Source organism: Lontra canadensis, unplaced genomic scaffold (genome assembly GCF_010015895.1).
Source record: "Lontra canadensis isolate GAN:19392208 unplaced genomic scaffold, GSC_riverotter_1.0 scaffold40, whole genome shotgun sequence".
Lineage (NCBI taxonomy): Eukaryota > Metazoa > Chordata > Mammalia > Carnivora > Mustelidae > Lontra > Lontra canadensis.
Genome location: NW_022631034.1, coordinates 1,473,071 through 1,496,466, shown reverse-complemented (window position 1 = coordinate 1,496,466; position 23,396 = coordinate 1,473,071). Strand labels below are relative to the sequence as shown.

Genomic DNA, 23,396 nt, shown 5'->3' with positions numbered 1-23,396 from the left:
TGGGAGCCTCTTTTGAACTCAAAGATTTCAGTATCAGTTGAGTAGTATCTCTTCCTCAGATGTCTGAGTTTTAGTTATTGCGGGGGGGGGCCCTCTAAGTTTCTAGGTTTACTAACTCCAGTCTCTCCCCTTTATTATATCTTCTGCCTTTCCTGCAATTGCTATCTCCATGATTCCTTAGAGGATTTTTTTTTTAACTTCTAATTTACCAAGTTAGTATTTCTTTATATTAAATTCTATGGAAATAACCTGTGTGATTTCTGTCTCCTACCTGGACTGGTACAGAAATTGTTGCTAGGAATTGTCACAGGAAATAGACCCTAAAAGATGGGATCTGGGCATTAGCTTGGTTTTGCGCTTGGGCTTGGCTGTAGTGCTGAGCTCCTTGCTAATAGGAAATGGATGCTGCTGCCCATGTATGCAGAAGAATCATGATTAAGTCATCACCTGTAGTTGATTGTGATAAAGTTCCTACTGAAACAAGTGCCTTGGAGCATGTACCTGCTGCATTTGACTGTTACAACAGTAGCAATGTCTATGACGACTGGTGGGAAATAGATTCTTCTGAGTACACCAAAGCACTTGCAGAAATAAAGTACCAACTTCGGGTCCTTACACTCTCTGCTCGGGTCTCATCAGAGAGGCAGAGACATTCCATGGCAGCCCTAGAAGAATCTCTCATTTCTTATAGCTATGGGGCTGCCATTGCTAAAAATGAACAAACATTTAATTGTCCAGTTCACAATTTTTACATCAGTTGACTCTCTAGCCTTGCCAGATCTCTCGTGTAGAAGTTAGGAAAATGATAGGGAAGGAGAGGGGACCCAAAACTTGGATTGGGGATACATCTGGTTAGACCAAGTTGAGAATTTTGAAATATCAAGTCACTTTGAACTTCTGTCAGTGAAAGCAGCTTGTCCTGCTGTGTCTAAGGATATTAGCCTTTCCTTGTTTGAAAACTATCCACTATCCCCATAACTAGGGTCAGATGTCAGCATGCTCCAGGGGAACATGTACAAAGTCCAGGAGGAAGCAGCTTATAAACCCCTCAAATTGCAAGATTTTCCCAATTTACATCAATATAAACTGGGGAACATGTATAGGAATGGATTTTAAGGAAGATGGGATATAACACTGGATTAGGCCAAATGTATTGATAAGAGTGCTCTTACCAGAGGTTCTGGTAACCATGAGGCGCTAGCTCACGCAGGTGGAAATATTCTAACAATTTTATTTATCAATTGCCAGAGGTTCAGGCTCTATAGTGACTTCTTAATGAGACTGAGATATCATAAAATAGATGAAGGAAAGTGTAGGGAGATAAGGATATTAGAGCGCCTGTATCATGCTTAATCTACACGTTCATCTGTCAACTACATCATAAGAGGATCCAGAGGACACTCTCATCCCCAACACACTGAAAATCACATTGTTTGTAAGGCATGTACATCCTTGAGAAGTTCTTTCATGGCTGTAAGCCAAGTATAATTATGGAAATGTCACTATTGAAATACTGTACATTTTCCTCTAAGTCTTCCTCAAAGGGACCTGTAGTCATTTACTAGAGTGACTGTGTGCTGGGGAAAAGGAAATACCTAGACCTTTCGAGGATTATTAAACATTGGCTAATTGATATTAATTCCTGGGTATCTATATCACTGTAATCTACCAGTGAAACTGGGGGCTTATGTAAGTCAGATATTAATTGAAGTCTTAGTCCTAATTTGAAACACAGTGGACCCAGTAGGTCTACAGACCTACTGTGTGGTTATTTATTCAGTTTTTGAATGCATAATTAGAAAAGATACATGTTTAGACATAAAAGATATATGTGGCAACTGGCAAAATCCTTACATTGGCTTTGACTCATGGAATAAAAACCATAACAGTAGAAAGAAGGAATCATCTGGAACCTTCCTATCCTACCAGAAGAGTAACCAAAATGAATGGCACATATTCAGGGAAATTGCAAAGATTAGTGTCCATCACCAAGACTTGGAATAATTCATGAGTGGTGATACCTATCACATTCCCACTTAAGTGGCTTGTTTGTCCAATGCAGAAGGCAGATCTTGACAGAGATGTGAAGATGATCATAAGCTTAATCAGGAGGTGACTTCAGTTGTAGTTAATGTTCTACATGTTGTATTGTTACAGAAGCTAATTAACACTTACGTGGTGGAAGTAGTAAAACTAGTTTGGAGTGGGTTGAAGAGTGATGGGAAGTGGTTATAGAGAGGGTAGAGCCATGGTCAATCAGTGGATAGGAAGGCCAAGTTTACCGAGATAGGAGGATCAAAAAAGCCGATTTATGATGGATTTGTAGGGAGTTCAGTTATAAACACATTGAGTTTGAAATGTCTTTGTATTTTCAATGACTAATTTAATTACTGGTGTGGTATTTATGAATGGGTCACGATTGACTATGACTTCAATAAATTGTCATTTCTTTATCCTAGTTATTCTTCTTTATACAGTTGATAAACACTGAACTTGGTAATTGAAGGAGGAAACGGTATTGCCAGACTTCTTATAAAAGCAAGTTTGTTCACCTACCCCAAATGAGCAGGACTAAATGCTCAATATATTGGGGCCAAATCTGTGTACAGTCACTTAGAGCTGTAGGACTCAGGGCATGCCAAAGACTTCTTCTTGGCCTTTGTTTTCCTGTTTATAAGTTGTTTTACCATACCTACTTCCTAGAGTGATAATGATAAAAGAAAACAATAAATTACAATAGCACATGGCCAGGCTTACCATCAGTGATCAAGAAGTTCATTTCTTCCAGCCCAGCATAGAGAAGTATGAGGCATTGCTGAGAAGTTCCATGCCCCTTCCATGCTTTTTAGGTCTCAGAATTTTAAGGGCATTATTCAAATAGTAAACACACATGATCTTTGCTCCCTGGCTGTAAAATAATCAGTGGAGCAACAGGGCAGGTCACTAGGATGATCTAGGCAGGCAGTGAAATAAGAAATTAGTAAATGGAGGTAGACACCAAAAAAAACCTACATAAATTCCACTATAAGAAGAGCAAGTGAGCTAAGGGAAAGGGAGAAGTGCAGGGAAAAGAAATAACATGAATTACTTTAATAAATAGTATACAGAATTAACATGATGGCTAAAGCAAGGTTTTGATAAAAAGACGTGATTTAATTACAAAGAAGATTTTTCTGCCGGTAATTCCACTGAGCAAAATATAAAATATGTCAAGCTGCAATGTTGACATTTCCAAATAGAGTAGACTTGTATACCAATGAGAACATTTTAATCATTTTTCCAATCTTGCACAATTTCAGATGTTTCCACCTTTATTCAGTTTAATACATAATATCTAAGTCTCATGGATATAATTCTGTGATTAATATTCCTGAGGTTAGGAAACAGGACTGAGCACCTGAAATACCTAAAAGTACCAAAAAGTCTAAATACCTATCATAAAAAAAAACCCAACTAGAGGGTGAGCACCTATCTCTACAAGCACCTGATACAAATGCTTGACTTCATTAGAATCCACAGCACTTTCCTAAGGGTCCATAAAGTATTCCTGGTGTTGAGAAAAATCCAGTATAGTTCTTGGCCTGTCTACGGCAGTGCTTAACAAATATTTTTAAATAAATAACATAATCATGCTGAGAAAAACAACAGTAATTTCATTTTTATACAGTGTTAGTGGGAATACAAAATTGGTACAATCTTTTTGGAGATAAATTTGTTAATGCTATTAATTAAAAAAAAATAACCGTTAGTTAAACAATTTCACTTCCAGAAACTTATACCTCTACAAAGTTGAATGGACAAGGATAATCAAAGCTTCATTGTTTATAAACCAAAAAATTGGCAACAACCTAAATGTCCATGGGAAAGGTTACATGAATTATGATGCATCTAGCTAATGGAATTTTCGGCAGCTGTTAAAAATAATGAGGTAGAATTTCTTTACTGCAACAGAAAGATCTTTAAAGAATATTAAGTGAAAAACAGAAAGTTTGCATAATAATGATAATAGTAGTAATTATTACTATTATAAATATTGTGAAGTATGGACTATATTCTAAGTATTTTACCTTTATTAACTCATTCAATTCTCACCACAACCCTATGAAGTGGGTGCTACTGAGATCCTCATTTTATGGATAAGGAAACTGAGGCACAGTATTGTCAAGTAACTTGACCAGTCACAAAATTAGTGTCAAGAGGCTGTGTCTGGCTTGAGGCTCAGTGTTCTTACCTGGTTCTATTCTATGTGTGTTAAAAAATGTATAAAAATCCATGTGTCTAGGGGTGCTTGGGTGGCTCAGTGGGTTAAGCCTCTGCCTTCAGCTCAGGTCATGATCTCAGGGTCCTGGGATCGGGCCCTGCATTGGGCTCTCTGCTCAACGGGGAGCCTGCTTCCCCCTCTCTCCCTGCCTGCCTCTCTGCCTACTTGTGATCTTTTTTTCTGTCAAATAAATAAATAAAATCTTAAAAAAAACTCCATGTGTGTAAATATACACATATATGTATATGGATATGTACATGCACATGTATGCATGTATGTATTCATATCTGCATGGAACATGGCACTAAATACCATCTCTGAACTGTTAGCAGTTGCTTTCTTTAAAGAGTTGGTAGAAGAGGAAGAGGGGAAGATACTTTTTATGTGACACAAGTTTATTTTGCTTGTTTGCTTTTGTTATGAGAGATATTATTATTATTTTTTAAAGATTTTATTTATTTGATAGACGGAGATCACAAGTAGGCAGAGAGGTAGGCAGAGAGAGAGAGAGAAGAGGAAGCAGGCTCCCTGCGGAGCAGACAGCCCGATGTGGGGCTCGATCCCAGGACCTTGGGATCATGACCTGAGCTGAAGGCAGAGGCTTTAACCCACTGAGCCACCCAGGCACCCCGAGAGATATTATTTTTATAGCAATTATTTCACAGGTGGTTCCCAAAACATAACTACCTCGTTATTTTTCTTTTGCTGCTAGCAATTAAGGAAGACATCTGCCCATTTTTCCTCATTGTTAAAAATTTATTCATTCAGCAAAAACATTTAAACTGTGCTAGGTGTCCCTGCCTGTCCTTGTCCTCAGGGAGCTCACTGCCTACTGGAACAGCCTGACATATAAACATGTAATTCCAGAGCTTCTATAATGGGGATGTACAAGGACGGGGTGGGAGGGGCACAAAGGAGAGATAACAATTCTGTGGAGTTCATGGAGGGACAGTGTGAAAGAAGGTAGGCAAAGAGGAGGTAATGCTTTGCCTAAATACTAAAGGAAAAGCAGGAGTTCTTGAGGAAACAGGGGAGAGGAGGAAGAGAAAAAGCATCCTTTTTGCTTTCAGGAAAATGGGAGTAAAGACACAGAGGCAGGAAACCACATTGTTCTTCACAGGACTGGGCATAGTTTAATTTGGTTACAGCTTAGGGAGGGAAATGTGAGGAATGCCTCTGGAAATGTGGGCAGAAGGAACATCCTGTAAGTGGGTCATGTTAAGAACTTCATCCATGTACCAGTGTTTCCTAAGGGATATGCAAAGAACAAAGGTGTTCATGGAAAAACTCAAAAGATATGGATCAAAGGATATGGATCAAAAGATATACACAGAATGGATTATTATCTGGCCTTAAGAAGGAAGGAAATTCTGACATATCCTAAAAGCGGATGAACCTTGAAAGCATTATTCGAAAATGTCAGACACAGAAGAACAAATACCATATGATATACCACTTACATGAGGTACCCAGAATAATCAAATTCATTGAGACAGAAGGAATAGGGTTACTAGATGTTGGGGTGAGGAGGAATGGGAATGACTGTTTAGTGGTTAATAATTTCAGTTAGAGATGATGCAACAGTTCTGGAGATGGGTAGTGGTAAGTTGCACAACGATGTGAATGTATTTAATGCCACTGAATTGTACAGTCAGTGGTAAAATGATAAATGTTATACTAAGCATATTTTACCATAATAAAAAAAGGTTGAAATGGTCAATTCTATGTTATGTGTATTTTACCACAATTACAAAATATGGGATAAGAGAAATAAAAAAGATAGACAAAATAGATACATAATTCAAATTCTTTTTTCTTTTTGACATTAAAATTAGGTTTGTCATTTCTTTGCTCAAGTTGATAATGATGATTTGTTTCTGTTACATAATAATGGCTGCCACTTACTGAAAAGTAGCTTTGCGCTAGTTTTACATCCATAGAGATGAGGAGATGCTGGCCCAGAGAGGTCAACTAATTGACCCAAGAGTACGTGGTTAGTGAGGGGACATTTCTAGGAATCTTAGAATCCGAACTCGGCTCCAAAACCCTTGCTCTGTCACCAATCCCCAAGTTGCTTGATTATCTTACTACTTTTTTAGATACGCCTTCATTTTGCTTAAGCAAGTTTTCCTTGATCTGCAAAAAAAGTACTGTTTGTTTTCTGGGTTCAGACAATGTAAGAAGCCCAAGGCAATGCAGAACAAAATGTTTGTTGAGTGTTTCCTTTTATCCACGTATGATAATTTTGAAGGGCTCTGACCTTCTGAAAGAGAGACCAAAAGAGCATGCAAAGCGAGTCTAGACGCTCTCACCACAGAGAGCTACTTCGCCAGCCACCTGTTACCAAGGGGAGGATGGTCCGTACTTTACGTGCGGCTGTTATCTGGAGAATACGGCTTCAAGGCCCCCGGCCGCCCGCCTCCCCGACTTAAGATACAGTGCCGCAGAGAGACCCAGAGCAGACTCGCGCGCAGGCGCGAGGCGGCAGCGGCGTTCAGAGTCTGGGCTTTGCCGCCTGGCACCCCGGTGTCCCCGAGTGGTTTCCCTCCTTGGCCTGTTCTCCCTCTGCGCCCGAGCTTAGGGTCGCCCCTGCCCCTTCTCTAGGCCCTCTCCAACCCACGCCCAGGCCAATCCCGGCGCGCCCCCTACCCTCTGACCCTGCGTTGCATAATGCCGGAGCGAAGTCCCCAAGGGTGTGAAACCCAGCGTTCCTGCCCCTGGGCGGGGACGGCGGCGACCATGCGGGGAGGCGAGGCGGCGAGGGCGCAGCCGGCACCGTCCACCGGCCAGGGCCCGGCGAGTCCCCGGCGAGTCCCCCGGGAGTAGGCTCCCCGCGCCGCTCGGCCCCACCGCCAGGCCCTCCCGCCGCTCCCTTCGCAGGCCGCCGCCGCCGCAGCCATGGCGGAAGTTCATAGACGTCAGCATGCCCGGGTTAAAGGAGAAGCCCCCGCGAAATCCTCCACACACAGACATGAGGAGGAGCTGGGGATGGCGTCGGCCGAAACGCTGACGGTGTTCCTGAAGCTGCTGGCCGCCGGCTTTTACGGCGTGAGCTCCTTCCTGATCGTGGTGGTCAACAAGAGCGTGCTCACTAACTACAGGTAGGGCCGAGGCGCGGCGGCGCCGGCGGCCGAGGCCGGGGGAGGAGCGCGCGGCGGCGGCAGGGCGCCGGCTCCCTGGACTTGCGCCGCTAAAGTTAAAGCTGAACAAAGTTGGGCGGGAGCTGGGGAGGGCGGGCGGTGAATGAGCGGCCGGGGCTGCGGGGTCGGCTCGGCGCGCGGGCCGGGGTGCGGGTTCAGCTCCGGGCGCGGAGCGCCGGACCGCCCCGTGCCCGTTTCGACCCCGGTGGGAAAGAGCCCATCGAGCAGCGCTCTGGAAACCTTGCCCTTCAGAGCGATGGAGCGGAGTTGCTTCGTGACTTTTGGCTCTTGAGCATGCCAGGCTGGGAGTAGAGCGAGGGATGCCCTCCCTTCCCCGCAGCCTGGCCCGGGGTCCCGGGCTTCAGGGTCCCTGAGTTCGCTGACAGGCTCTGGGGACGTGCGCATCAAGCTCATTTAAGACCGTTCTGCCGCTGTCACTGGGACCCTGAGGCAGAGGCAAAAGCAGAAGCATGTTTGTTGTAAAAATGTGAAACCGTTGAGGAGACCTATGTCTTCACCCGTTGAAAAATCCGTTGCAGGCTGCTGGCTGAAACTGGACTCGGACAAGATGAGACAAGTGGCCGCCGGAGGCTACAAAATCAGCGGCAATCAGCGGCGTTGCTTGACAACCAGCAGGGATTTTTCTCACGTTTTCATTTGGGGAGACGTTGGTGTTTGTTTCAAAATACATTTTAAGGTTGCAGATGTGCAAATTGAATTCACAGAACTGCTTTTGAGTTTTTCTGAACCTCTATTTCTCTCTCTCTCTTTACCTTTTTTGTAGATTTCCCTCCTCACTATGTGTTGGACTTGGCCAGGTTAGTTGGAATCTTCAGCATTACGTGGTTTATGTCGTTGGAACTTCTGTGTGTGTCTTTATATGTAGAACAGTGAATCTGTGTTCTCTGTTTGCAGATGGTGGCCACAGTGGCAGTTCTCTGGGTGGGAAAGGCACTCAGAGTAGTCAAGTTTCCTGACCTTGACAGAAATGTACCTCGAAAGGTAAAATAAAATAAAATAGAAATAATAAAATCTTTATTTTCTGAAAACAAGTTGCTCTATATTTTTATCAGTCCTCTGCATATTTAAAAAATTGTAGTTTTGAACTTGCCCAGAATGGGTATAATGAAGGTAAAGAATAAATGTAGTATTACATGTTTTGAAAAGTCCTACCAACTCCTTAAAATTAAGGGGAAAAAGGCCCCCAGATGTCTTGTGTTGTTTTAATTAATGAAGACTTGTTGGGAGTACAGCTGTTTTGCATTTTCTACATCCATCTAATCTAGCTGATGTATCCTACATTCATTATTCCTTGGGTTTATTTTCTTCTTCTTCTTCCTGCCTCTGCTTGACTCCATGTGCAGATGAAATGCCTTTCCCTTTTCCGCTGACATTAGAGCCATGGGCTATTACATTATCATATTTTAAAGCAAGTGATGTTTCTGTCTTATATGGTTTGATCATACTCATATTTCTGTTTCTTTTTTTCTTCTCCATTCTTCCCTCTCTTTGCCGTAGTAATGCTGTTATCCAGGAGTAATGTTTTTTGGGTGCTTCATGCGGGCCAAAAATTATATATGAGTTCTAATCTTATGTTTTAAGTGGAAAGAATTTGATCATATAAACAACTGTTTCTGTTTGAAAGGAGCTTGTTTTAGCTATCTTTATTATTGAGCTTTGTTATCCCTTTTTAAATTTTCTAGACGTTTCCACTACCTCTACTATATTTTGGGAACCAAATCACGGGACTGTTCAGCACAAAGAAACTGAAGTATGGATAACTTTATTTTACTAGTGAGGTTAATATGATGTATTCTTAAAACTGTACTTGAATGTCAAATATTTAACACATTGTTATTGGAAAAAAATGAAAGAACCAGAAAGCTTTTGTTACTAAATAAATTACACCAGAGGTTTTAGTTTAAATTCTTTAAGTTAGAAAACAAGGAGTTTTTGTTTGTTTTGGGTCCCCCCCCAACTTTGATACTAGAAGTCTTAAAATGTTATAAAATGCTGCTATAGGAGATTTTCATTATTTTTCCAGAGCTATAGTAGTGAAGAGTATATGCTAGGTTCCTGGGATTTCAATTCTTTAACACAATTCGTAAATACTATATTTTAGGTAAATTCTATAAGCAAAATCAGAGGGTGGGTAGGAGAACTTTTGTAGTTTTTCTTTTACATGAGGTGGTTAAAGTAACATCAGATTGAACTCCGATACAAATACTATTAATATTATACCCATGAGCGTACCACCGTAGAGGCAGCATGTTCACTTTTAGAAAGAAGCAGTAGTTCTCTGCTCTGCGACAATACTGTTTTATTATCCTCTAACCTCCTAATTCTTGACTTCTCCACTTGAGGAGTGTAGTATGTATTAGGTGTATGTGATATTAAAGTTATACATATGGAAAAGCCATTTAACAGAAATCCGTGGTTTCACTACTTCCACTTAAGCTACCCCCCGGCATATTAGATGATTGTAAAACAGAACGGGGAGATCTCTGAGGATCAGAGACAAAGCGTTTTTCATTTCCTCTCTCTTCAGACCCAAGAAATGTGACAGAGTGACTCTGATGATATCTCTGGGGCAGGGTTCGTGGAAGTCGAATTTATCATGCATGGGTGGGGCATCCTTTTCCATCTCATTACCCACTCAGGAAGAAATGTAGATCTGCTACAAAGTGCTGCTTGTATAGAATTTGCTCTTTTTCATCCATTGTCATCCATCTATCCATCCATTCATTCACACCCTATCTCTGGTTGCCAGCTAAGTATAAGGCACTTTGCAGTGAGATGGGATATATTCAGAAATAACTATATTGCAAGAGACTCTGTTTGACTAGTGCAAGCAGAGTGCTCTGATAATTTAGAGGAAGACAAAAGTACTACCACAAAAGGACAATCAAGGTATATTTCATGTGGTGAGATTATCATAGATGCTGTTTGGAGGGTTGGAGATGTTGTTTTGTGGGGGGTGGGTGGGAAATAAGATCAGTCTAGTAAAGAAGGACGAAAGAGGTCTTATTCTTTTAAAACTAACATGGTTACTGTTCAGGGTGTTTGTATAATAAGTAGTGTAAAATTAAAAAGTGGCTGTTACTAGTCGTTGATAATAGATATGTGATTGCTATCATTTTTTATAGGTAGCCTGAAGTTTTTCACTTCTTATAGTTTTATAAAAGCAACTCTTTCAGGCTTTCAAATAAGGATTACTTCTAGAGAGGAATAAAGATTTAATTTAATACAGATTAACCAACATGGAATTAAATTAATCAGCATAATGGAAGGAAGAGACTAGCATTATTCTAAGGTAGTTATTTGGAGAATCTTAGTTCAAAAAGTCAATTGCTAAACTTTATTTTACCCTAATTATATTTTTTCTCTTTTTAAAATTTTCTGCAGCTTGCCCATGTTTACAGTTCTGAGAAGGTTCTCCATCCTGTTTACAATGTTTGCTGAAGGAGTTTTACTCAAGTGAGCTAAATTTCTAATATATATGTATATATCTAGTCTTTAACGGACTTTAGTCATCTTGAAAAGGGGCCAGCATATGTGAAATAGTAAAATTACTTCTCTTATTTCTACTCTATCTTTCAAGAAGTTTAAGGACTTTCTTCCTTTGCTATAGTAGTTGATAGTTTATGGGATCAGTAGTTGGGAAGATTATGAATTGGAATTGGAATCTGTCTGAACACGAGATACACTTTCCAGAATTCCTTTACCTACTGTTGCCACAAGTGATGCTGGGTCTGAAACATCAGTATAGGTTTTACATAATGTTCCTGTCTTGGCTACTTTACTACAAATGTGTGTGACCTTTTTCTACTGAAAGAAATTCTGATTTGCAAAAATTCAAACTCAATAATAATAGCAAATATAAGAATAAGGAAAAAATGAATATACTTTTTTTGTTTAAGTTTTTGCTTTCTCAAAAGGATTCTTTGAAATATCCAATTCCTTGGAAACATTTAAAATTACAATTGCTTATAGCTTTCTTAAGAAAACTTTTTTTTTTTTTTTGTCTGTATTGCAGAATGAATCTTTGTGAATAACTACAGGTACATGTATGCACTTTAAATTATTTTATTTTGTAGGAAGACTTTTTCCTGGGGTATTAAGATGACTGTATTTGCAATGATTATTGGAGCCTTTGTAGCTGCCAGGTAAGAATGTATTAAGACCACATTAGGAAATTATCAATAGTTATTGATAATCAATTACTAATAAAAAGAATTTTGTATAGGCTGAGTAGGTTTTTGGGAGGCATCCAAAAGACTCTTTGGGAAGTTAGATCTTTCTGGCCATATTTTTGGTCAAGGCTGGCAAAATCTGATTCTTCTACTTATTGAGTATATTCTATATGCAACACAATATGTTTGGAATTTTACACATATTTATGCATTCTTTACAACACCTCTGAAAGATGTGGGTATAATTTTCCTATTTTCAGTTGAGGAAACGGAAACCTAAGTTCAGAAACTTCGTTGAGGTTACACAGCTAGTAGATGGCAGCACTGGAATTTGAATTTGTGCCTGACTCCAGAGCCTGTGTGCTTCTATAAATCATGTGGTATTCTTTTACTTTATTTATATAGTGCTAAAGAAAATAGTGCTCAGAAAAGGCAAATGATAATGAATTCTTTCTTTGTGGTGGAATAATAAATAATAGAATATCTTTATTTGGCCTCACTTAAGATATAGCACAAGTACCATGACTTATATATTCTATTAAATTATTGAAGCTTTCCCCATTGTTTTTAAGTTTCAGTTTTAAAATGCAGGGAGAAAATATATGCCCAAAGACTGAGAAAATTAAAGTGATGGCTAGAAGCCTTCTACATTTTACTTTGACCAGGGCATGCATGTATGGGTTTGCTAATGCAGCAAATTCTGCCTGACATTTATTTTCTGTTTGGGGTTCAGTGTGCTTCTTGGACTGGCTCACTTACCTTCATCATTCCTGTAGTATAGGCAGGGGGAAATACTGTAATTCACATTCCACCCCAAATCTCCCAAGTGAAATTGCATTCTTAAAAAAAAAAAAAAAAAAGACAAAAAAGGATAGAAAACTTGGTTACTAGAATTTGATTATATGGCTGTTTTTTCCTTTAGATAATATAGCCTTCTTGAAGAAAAATTCTGTGTGAGCCTCTGACCTTTTTGAAGCAGTTCTGTAAAGCTGGTGGGATTCAGAATTGAACCAAACAGGAGTGCTCAGGGCAAACCAACACTGACCTACAAAAAGTTTCTAAGGAGGATTTTCTTTGGATGAGACTTAATCTAATCAGAACACTTTACTAGGGAAAAAGATTGGGAGGAAGGGAGTCTGAAGTTAGAAGGTTGTCAGGCTGCTTGGAAAAGGGGTTATACATAAGGCTAGTTCTGCCTGGAATTGCAGGGGCATCATGTTTCTCAGAAGTCCCATTCCATGCACTGGTTTAGCTATGAATACATAGTATCTTTGCACAATCACAGGATGTTGGGCCACTATTTTAGCTGGAGTGCTGAAGTACACTGAAGGCATACTTTTCTTAGGTTTTTTGTTATTCTGTTCAGTTTACTAAGTTCTGTTCTTGTGCCTGGTGCTCAGCTAAATACTAGAAAACACCAGTTTCCCTAATCCTGCTAGTTATAGGCTTTTTAAGTAATCGTTTAAGTATTTGAGTTCCTAGTGTGTACTTAAACACTGCTGTAGCTTGATCTCAGAACTAACTATAGTCTATACTTCAGAAATTCCACTCAGTGACTGACCCAACCACCTGTACAACCTGCCTTTTGTGTGAATGAGTCCTTGGAAAATGACATGTTAACAACTTCATCATTTTGGTTTCCTTCTCTCGGAAATTCAGCTCTGATGCCTTCTTCCTGCTTCAGACGTATTATAATGGCAAATTTGGTTACTTGTTCTTGTTGTCTGACTTTGAAGACTTCCCTATTGAGTATGAAATTGCTCATTATAACCAGGAATCAAGAAGTACTAATCACTGATAAAATGCCTAATGTTCACTTTGCTAGATAAGAATATGTTCTTCCATTTGTTGTACATTCAGATCTTTTTAAAATTACATGCATGTTCTTTAAGTTATTAAAGTGTTGCTTGTGTTTTACAGCTCTGACTTGGCATTTGATCTGGAAGGATATGTTTTCATTCTGATAAATGATGTCCTGACAGCAGCAAATGGCGCATATGTAAAACAGAAATTAGATTCAAAAGTAGGTAGCAATCTAAATCTTTAAGAGATGTTTATTGGTTTTGGGAGTGGTAACGTTTATTTGTCAGGAAAAAAAGCCGGGAATAAAGAAAACTACTTAGGAGAGCTGGGAAAGACCTAGGGATCTCTGAGGGTAAAATGCCCATGCTTTGCTACTCACATAAGAAATTCTTTCAGTTATTAATTAGCAATTAGATTTTATAGTTAGCTTTTCTGGAAGGGATTGGGTGATTATTGACTTTGGGAGAGGGATGTAATTAGGGTTGTTCATTACAGGAAAGTGTTCATGGCCATGTTCTAGAAGGGTTGGTGAGGGACCTGGGCAAGAAAGAAATATCTAGAAGCCCTTGAGCAGATTTGAGAAGTGAGAGTTGAAAGGGGCTGCAGATCAAGAATGCATTTTGTCTATTTGTCCCACCAAATAATGGGAAACTTTACGGAGCATTAGAATTGCTCTCCCTCTTAGGAGCAACACTGATTTCCTTGGCCTAGATCTCATACACATGAACTAGCCACACCTATCCTTTTTCTCTTAACTTGCAGCATGCATACAAAGTCTTTACAGGTATTTTTTGTTTGTTGGTCTACTATATACTTTAAATATATACCCACTAAGTTTTATTTTTAGATCAAGCCAGACCATGAGAAAGCAGAGTATTTGAGCCACATTGCTTTCATTACATTATGGCATAAGTTCACTTTATTGTAAGCAGCTGTGTAGGGGTACCTGGGTGGCTCAGTCAGTTGAGCATCTGACTCTTGGTTTCAGTTTGGGTCATGATCTTGGGGTCATCAGATTGAGCCCCATGTAGGCTCCATACTCAATAGAGAATCTGTTTGGTGTTCTCTCCCTCTCTTTCCACCCCCACCCCCCCCCCCGCGATGTAGAAATTCGATCTCTCTTAAATAAATAAATCTTTAAAAAATAAGTATCTGTGTAGGACTCAGCTGTATATATCATAGGGTTGTTATTGAAGGAGTTGTCCTTTCTATCATGATGTGTCCTGTGTAAGGACCCACATGAGATTTCACAGATGCCACTATAGTTTTTTCTGAACAGTGGTATATTTTTTATTTCACAATTAAATCTTATAACTGACCATGACTTTATCTTATTTCTCTACCCATGTTTTCTAAACCATATGACCTTATCGAGTGAGTTTTTAGTCTGCTCTATTATATGTAAAATATTTCTGAAACTACTTCAGGTCATTTTTTTGAGTTGAGATCAGAAATACAAATGCCCAGCTACTCAGTGGTAATATTAATGTCAAGTTTGTATTGTCGAGGTAGGGGCCTTTGCCTTCTCCACATAGAACGAGTGGCCATCCCAGTAGCTTTCATTATTCTCAGAGGTTTGTTTTGAAGATTTTTGAAGAAATGGGAATAGGGTCAGTGTAGATTGTTTCCAACAAATTTTCCTTAAATATACTTTTATGTCTTGTTCTCTATTTATTTGCTGTGGTGACTGTATGATTGTATTTTAATGGAAGCAACTACTGTTAAAAATTCTTACCTTTTTTGAAACAACTAGAGAAAAGGGAGCAGTTAGAGGTTTAGCTTTAATATATATATATTTTTTTCCTCAACCCATTTGCTGCTTTGGAAAATAAGTACCAGTGATAACATTCCACTTGTCCAGCACCCTCCACTGTCTGAAACAGTACTGTCCAATAGAATTTTCTGTGTTGATAGAAGTCTTACATATTTCTGCTGTCCATTAACGGGAGCCACTAGTCACATGTGGCTGCTGTTGAGCACTTGATAAGTGACTGGCACAACCGAGGAACTGAATTAGTAGTTTAATCATAATTAAATTGAAATAACTGCACATGGCTAGTGGCTGCTGTATAGGACAGCACAGTCTAGAGTACATCCCAGAACCTACAAAAAGCAATGCGTGCTTCTGAGTATTTTATTCCCAGGAGAATCCTTCAGTTCCTCACTTAAAAATGACTTATGACTCACTTGCATTAGAACTTTTAATCATATTGATCTGCTTTTCATAGTTTGTGGATTAAGAGCAACATACTAGGAGATGGAATTCTATTTAGAGGCAGAGAGGTGGTATGAAAAGTCAGCTAACAACAGAAGATACAAACAGGAAAACTATAAAAGTCAGATGGAAGTACTCAAAAATGGGGCAATTAAATGACATTAAGGGCGATATCCTATAAGAACACAATACAATAATGCGTATTTATGATGATACCTTAAATTCAGTTTTAGTTGATGTTTAAGAGGCAGGGGAAAAGATTTCAAAAGATTTCAAAATAGTTAAGATGAGAAAATAAGAACAGTTTGACATTTAAGTTTTTGGTATTTGTCAGTTGTCTGGATGGTGTGTGTTTGTGTGTAGGCATCCTCTACTTCCTAGATCACACTCGTATCTCTGGCTGACAGAGTATCTGTTGTTAAAGGTTGTTTTCTTCTTCTATGGCCTTTTCCTTGCTACTTTAGAAATGAGGCACATCTTTTCATTGATGCCAAGGCCACCATGAGCAGTCAGTTTTTTGTTTTATCTGAGAGGCAGTATGGCCACACTTAGATGCTGTTAATAAGTCAGAAGTTTTAGTATCACCGATAGTTTCAGGACTGCTAAAATCATGGTCCTTTGAGCTTAAGTCATGTGGTATAAAGACTTTGTGCTGCATTTCCGACCTGAATGCACCTACTGAGTTTAAAATATTTTTAACTTAAAAAAAATCATACAGATAATACATATGTATGATGGAAGTAGTAGAAGATGTAGACAAGCAAGAAAAAGAAAATCTAAATCTCTCTCAATTCTACCATCAAGTGAGCAGCACAGTTTTGGAGGGTAAGTGTGTGCACTCGCATTTGTGTGTGCACACTTAACTGTATACAATTTTAAATGAAAAAGCAACATATAATGTTTTCTAACCTATATTTTTCATGTAGTGCAGTTTCATGAACCTCTTTCCTTGTCAGTCAGTATTATTTAACCTTTTTAGTGGTTGCATAATATTTCTTTCTATGATTGTATCCTCATCTAACCACCTAGTTTTCTGTTGTTGGGTATTTGTTCCCAGTTTTTCAAAGCTGCTTTTGAGAAGGTAGATTGACTTTTCACATCGTTCAGTCTCCTTACATCAGAGAAGTTAGGCAGATATAATGCCTCATCCTCACTACTCCTTCATCCCCTCCCTGCCCCAGTCAAACTCTAGCCTACTTTTTCAGGTGACTGCTTCTGGCTGAATGTTTTAGAAGTGTGCAAATCAAAAGTGAACCCAGATTTCTCATATGCTCCCTGTGTTTGAAGATGTATGTGGTTCTTTTGTTGTTCCCCGGTAGATGAGGGCACAACGAATCACACTTTTGCGAACTGTAGATAATCTTCATTGAAACTCACCTATACATTTTCAGAAATACTTCACTGGCAAGTTACAGCTGTCTGTGTTGGTCTAGGTAGGAGCGTGTGTGTTGGTATCTATCCATCTCTCTCTCTCAAATGGCACTTTGTTGTGGTTCTGAACAGTTCAAGGCCTCAGGGTAGTGTTTGTATAGAAGGGTGTGTGTATATTCAAAGTAACAGCTTCCCTGCTTGCTGCTTGGAGGTAGCTAGTTGATACTATTTTTATTTCTCTGATTTTTAGCACTCGGAATCTCAGACAAATTTAAAATCTTATATGTTTGCTTTTTTTTCCCCCTTTTGAAAGCTTACATTATTTCTTAATGTTTGCAAAATGGCTGATTTGCTGTCTTTATGGTTGGGGAGCTGTGTGTGTGTGTGTGTGTGTGTGTGTGTGTAGGGGTGTGTGTGTGTATCCTGTATAGAGTTGTGTATATCTCTCTTCTAGAACCAAATGAAACACCTAATTATTTACCATTCTAGGAGCTGGGGAAATATGGCCTGCTCTATTACAATGCACTGTTCATGATTCTGCCCACCTTGGCCATTGCATATTTTACAGGAGATGCGCAAAAGGTAAGACTTCCTAATTATGATTTAATGTCTTATTTTTTTGAGCTGTATTATTGCTTGTGTCCACAGATAGACTGTGGGGTTGGTAAAAAGTAATGTGCTCACTGAGTGACCAAAAACTGAGAGCTTATTTTTTTAGCTTGTTAATGTCATGCTAACCTTTTTTTTCTTGGCATAAGTATTGGATAGTACTAAAATGGCTCAAAATAGCTTTGGCTCTTACCGTAAAAATAGTGCGTGCCAACTAGTGTCCTTCTCTTATGTGTCAGAAAGCTAGAGGAAGGAAATTTTTACATTTCTACTGAACTACAAAATAAGAATAGTGGCAGGCTATCCTCAAGAAACAAAAAATCCTGAATTAGTAAGGTTTCTTCAAACCTAAACAAAATGCTTGGCTTTCTAGAAGTTCTGTTTTATCGTACAGTTGTTATGCTGGCTTAAATCCCAAGCTGGGTTTTTTCCTTAGGAAATATTTAGCACCATGTGGTAACTTAACTTTGTAAATAGCAACTAATATAATAGTTTACTCATTTTCTGAAATGATTAGCTAAATAAACCCAGAATAGAGTAGCAAATAAATCAATACAACACTTTTTCTTTAAAGGAAACCCATATTCATTGGAGAAAAATTGATAAATAATCCATTTTGTTAGGATTCACAAACTTTGGCAAACTGGATGGAAACCTAGAATTTACCAAGTTTCTGTAATAAGATTTCTTCTAATGAGTCCTCTGGCTAGTAGTCTCTTCAGAACAAATGTGTTGGTTATTTACTCTAATGACAGAGACAATTTCTACATATCAATGGGGGCCAAAATAAAAGTTCTGAAAATAGATTATTAAAAAATTGTTCTTCAAAGATAGAAGACCTTATAAAGCTTATAAAGTTGCTTTGTTTTATTCATCAAGAATGCTTTCTTTTTAAAAACTGGCACAGAGGGACTCCTGAGTGGCTCTGTCGGTTATTTGTCTGCCTTTAGCTCAGGTCATGATCCCATGTCCAGGACATCCAGATCAAGTCCCGCATCATGCTCCCTGCTGAGCAGGAAGTCTGCTTCTCCTTTTCCCTATGCTTCTCCCTCTCCCTCTGCCTCTCCCCTTGATATGGTCTCTCTCTGACAAATAAATAAAATCTTTAAAAAAAATTAAAAATGAAAAAATAAAAAACTGGCATAGATCATCTTGAACAGTTATAAATGTTTTAGTGAACTGTGACCTGGCTGCCAGCAGACCTAAAAGTGACTCCAAAGTAGGAAATGGAGCTGTTGCTCTGACTAATAAAGAGTGTTGAATAAATATTTTATGATTGTGAAAAAAGTGGGAAGAGAAACTAACATTTATTGAGTCCCTATTATGTGCTAGTCACTTCATGTTGTAATATAATGTAGTCCCCAGAACAGTTCTAGAAAGTTTGAACTATCTCTCTTTTACCAATGTGGAAATAAGGATTCAGGGAGACTTAGTCCCTTGCCCAATGCCATACTGTCTGTGGGTAGAGTCAGGGTTTAAACTCAGGCCTAACTCCAGAAGCCACGGTCTTTCCAGTGTTCTTCCTCCCTCTAGGAGACTCTGGCGGAAGCACCTCTTACTCTTTAGCTTTGGGCCAAGGATGTAACGTAAAGTAGTCGGGCCCCTCATGACAGCATGGATGGTTCCAAATCTTGAGGCCAATCTGTACATGACAAGTTGGAAGAATTAATGTAGTTAGGTATTTTATAGACTTGGCAAAGATGCAATTCTCATTAATTGGAAACTTTGACTAGTAGCTTGTAGATACTTGAAAAAATGGACCAAAGGAGATAGTTCTTCATTCCAAAGGGATGATCTCTTAACTAGAAGTTATCTGCCAGGTTATAGCATTATTCATGCATATTTGAAAGTTCAGTAACATTCAGCTTGAAATGCTGATTGAGAGTGTTTCATCAGAGTGAAAAAAGTTGCTGTGTCATCAACATATAGGTTGAGGTTTAGATTTTTCCTCTTACTCTTTTTTTCTTTTTTATGTGGAGGAGTAGAATTTGAGTAATCTTTTTGTTGTTTCCAACAAAAGTGCCAGGCAAAGGTCAAGAAAGGTTTATTTTGGAAGAAATGTTTTTTTAAAAAATGACAGAATTCACCTAAATACTTTCAAGCTGGGATGATAAACTAGTAGAAGATGAATTTATTTCTCTGTAATCAAACGCTGTCAGCATTTTGGTTTCACATAAATGTTTGTTTATCCTCACTCTTGTTATTAGTTAATACTGTTCTTATAAAACATTTTCTGGGGTGTAGATGGGCACCCTGGCTGGTAGTCTCATAATATCATACTTTTTTTCTTAATGTTTTGTCCTTCACATGCTCTCCTTCTGACCTTCTTAAATAGTTAAGTGTTACTGTATGTCTCACTATGTTAGGCTCAGGTGATAAGAAAAAAAGATGAATTAGATGGTTTTCTTGCCTTTGAGGACCATATAGTTTTCTTGGGGAGTAGACCTATCAACATCAGAGCAAAACTGTTATAGGTTCTGTGGGAGAAGTGTTTTGGGGACATCATGGGATGTAAAAAGGAATCATTTCTGTCTTCTGGTTGGGGATGAAATGCATCATTGAGTTTTACCTCCAATAGAATTGAGATATAAGTGATATAAATAATTAGTGTTGTCTTGGTAGGTTATAAATTATATTTGAAACTTAGGAAGTGAGAATTCTGTTTGACTCTGTTCCTAAATTCCTTAGGAGACAAGATACTGCAATTTCATTTTAAGTTCAATTGAGATGAGTATTTTTCAGCATCTTCATTGTGCTAAAAAAGCTATATCTTAAGTTCTCTGTGGCATATATGAGAAATATGACGTAGTCCTTGCCACACGAGGGAGACGCTGGCATGTTATAGGGATGGTGTAAGATCTGGCACCAAAATACATGCCCGTCAGTCAGTACAATAAATATTTAGGAACAAATGGGTGTGGGTTGAATATCAAGATTTGCTTTTTAGAAGAGATAGGGCTTGGTTTTCTTGTCTACCAAGTACAACAAGAAATGCTAACCTGTGCCGGGAGTTGTTAGAGATATAACTCAGGTAGCTGAGTGGTTTGCTCTTATTACCCAGCACAGAAACAGTGTGTGGAAGCCTCAGGCGGCCTGATGCATCCAGGAAACTCACGGTGGTCTGTGACAGGCTGCGGTTGTTCTCCCGCTGCTGGAAGATTCATTTTCATAGTAGTCAGTAGTCTGTCTGTCTGAAATCCTGGCAGAAAGGGTTTCATATGACAGAGGGGATATATGGCAGGATTTTGCATAAGAGTTTTCTAGTATTTTGATTCATTTTCAGGAGGTATCTTTTAAACTTGTGCTTTTCCTTTAAGATGCATATGTGTGTAAGTAGATGGGCATGTGTGTGTATTTTTTTTTTAAGAGTGGACATTTTTTATGGGGCAGTTTAATCATTTAAGCTGTTCCCATATTAGCAATTTGAGGCTATTTCTGGCCTTTAGGAAGACTTTACTTATAAGATATGTACCCAACAGAATGCTTCTGCATAAATCATTTTCCCTGATCCTCGTTACATACCTGAGAGATAGGTATGTTATTTGACTTATAGAGGGTAAGAACATGATTAAACCTCCACAGTGGCAGAGCAGAGCTAGAATCAGTCTGTCTGACTTCAGATCGAGTTCTTACTGTTGGCCTGACTACTACTCTCAGAGCCATGCACTGCCTCTCTGACTTACATTTTTACCCCTGTTTGGGAATTCCATGCAGGGTTCTCTTAAGAACAAGCTACTGAATGTGAGGAACGTCATCAGAGTAGTAGCAGAAGTGCAGTTTCTGCAGCTTGGCCTGGTTATTACTTAATCTTTTACAAATAATCATATTTCTTTTGTTCAACAAATATTTACTGAGTGTACTGAGTGCTTTACTCAGGTGCTGTTCTAAATTTAAAAAAAAAAAGAAAAGAAAAAGACATGTCCCGCTTAAAGGAGCTTGCAACCCAGTGGGTGAAATCAACTAAACCTAGATTTGTATCATAAGAACCAGGAGGAAAAACAGAACAAGGAGGAGAGTGATTGGGGAAGAGCTGCTGGGGATAAGGTGGCTAGAGAAAGCATCTTCATCAGTTTCACTTGAGCAGGCATTGGACTGAATGGACTGAGACCAATTTGTGTGGCTCTTTGGAAGGGTCCTCTAGTTGGAGGGAAGAGTGGGTTCTGAGTGCTGAGGTGGGAGTGCTTACCTTCTTCACAAGGAGCATTTTTTGAGTAGGTGAATACCAGGAGGATCAAGGTGGGCCCTGAAGGATGTGGAGGAAGAGAAACCAAAGGAACATTCCAGGGGGAATGGATATCATGAGCACAGATGTAGCCGTGGGGACAGCCTCATCAGTATTCTTAGAGGGTGGCAGTTAAAGACATTGGGGACCTTCAAAGAGACCTTAGAGAGCATCTGGTTTAAGCTTCTTTTTTCGCCATTGGGGAAGTTGGGGCCCAGATTTTGCTCAGGACTAGAACCCTGATTTCCTGACTATAACTAGTACTCTCGTTTCCCCCCCACCCCTCATATCATACCCACCTTCCTTCTAAGTTGGGACAAGTGCTAGATACAGGAATTTGAAATTTACTCTGCAGAGATGATGAATCCCTAAAAGTTCATGACATCGGAGGTAGAGTGGAAAATTGGGGGCAGAATGCAGAAGCAGCGTCCCGTTGGATGAAGCAACTAGTAACATCCAGTTCTGGCCTTGACCGCTGTCTGATTTTGGATGATGAATCCCTTCTGCTCCTCCATCCTGCTGCGTCATGTGTAAACTGAGTAGGTTGTATCAATTGAGTTGGTTAGTTTTCTAGGTAGGGCCCTTTTCTGGGCTGAGACAGAATTTCTGAGGAGCAGAAGGCATGCCCGTGTGGAGACGAGCTGCTGCTGTTCTGATGGGTGGCATGAGCCCAGCTCCTCCCTGAGTCCCGAATACCAGTGCTTCTGAACTTGCTCTCATCTTTTGGACTCCTGGCTTTCTTGACCCAGAGCCATTTTCCATGGAAGCTCTGTATGTATTATACGAAAAGATCAACAAGATAGATTGTTAAAGCACAGTGTAAAATTACGTATGTTATGCTATGTTTTGAATAAAATAGAAAGGGAAAAATAAGACTATATGTATACATTTTATTTGCTGATTTAGTAAAGAAACTCTGGAAGAATATGCAAGAAACAAAGTAACCACCAATTTGTGTCGAAGCCTATGTGTGAGAACAGGATAAGTATAGAACAGGAATGGGAGGGAAACTTTTCACTGTTTATCTTTTTATATTTTTTTGATTATGGAGCCATGTAAATGTATTTTAAATTACCTTTTATAAAAGGAACAGTAAGAAAAAGATTAAGTTTTTCTATAAATAATGACTATCCTATGATGAATCCCAGTTTAAAATTACTGGGGGTGGTGGGACAAATTAATTAATTCTCATTATTCAGAGTTGGAGACTCTTGACCCAGGATGCAGATTAAAGCAAAATCCAAATTGTTTTTCTCAAAATCTCACTGTTAACCTTAGAAGGCAGAGGAGAGAAAAGTCTCCTGTGTTAGGGCAGGAATCCAGTAATAGGGCTCCGAAAGTTCAGCTCCCCAGGGAGGCAGGAGTTCTACAGAGTGGATGGGGCTTACACAGTCTTTAAGCAAGAATTGAAGGCCAAGGAAGAAGGAAACCTAAATTACCATAAAAATTGAAAGGCAGGAGCCAACTGAACAGCTTACCCCAGTGAGCACATAATGCAAATCCTTTGCAAAGCTTTCTGAGAAGCCAAACGTGTATATCTGGGGGGGGGGGGGGGGGGGGGGGGGGGGGGGGGGGGGGGGGG

General features: G+C 39.3%; 1 protein-coding gene across 1 annotated transcript in view; it reads left to right on the top strand.

The window, feature by feature from the left end:
* Window positions 1–7,070: 7,070 nt before the first annotated feature.
* SLC35D1 (solute carrier family 35 member D1) overlaps window positions 7,071–23,396 on the top strand; it is a 39,621-nt gene continuing 23,295 nt past the window's right edge. The window contains exons 1-8 of the mRNA XM_032870058.1: window positions 7,071–7,362; window positions 8,186–8,219; window positions 8,317–8,403; window positions 9,105–9,172; window positions 10,807–10,878; window positions 11,499–11,567; window positions 13,515–13,617; window positions 17,473–17,565. Coding sequence (XP_032725949.1) covers window positions 7,160–7,362; window positions 8,186–8,219; window positions 8,317–8,403; window positions 9,105–9,172; window positions 10,807–10,878; window positions 11,499–11,567; window positions 13,515–13,617; window positions 17,473–17,565 — 729 coding nt within the window. The 5' untranslated portion in view covers window positions 7,071–7,159. The remainder of the gene's footprint in view (window positions 7,363–8,185; window positions 8,220–8,316; window positions 8,404–9,104; window positions 9,173–10,806; window positions 10,879–11,498; window positions 11,568–13,514; window positions 13,618–17,472; window positions 17,566–23,396) is intronic.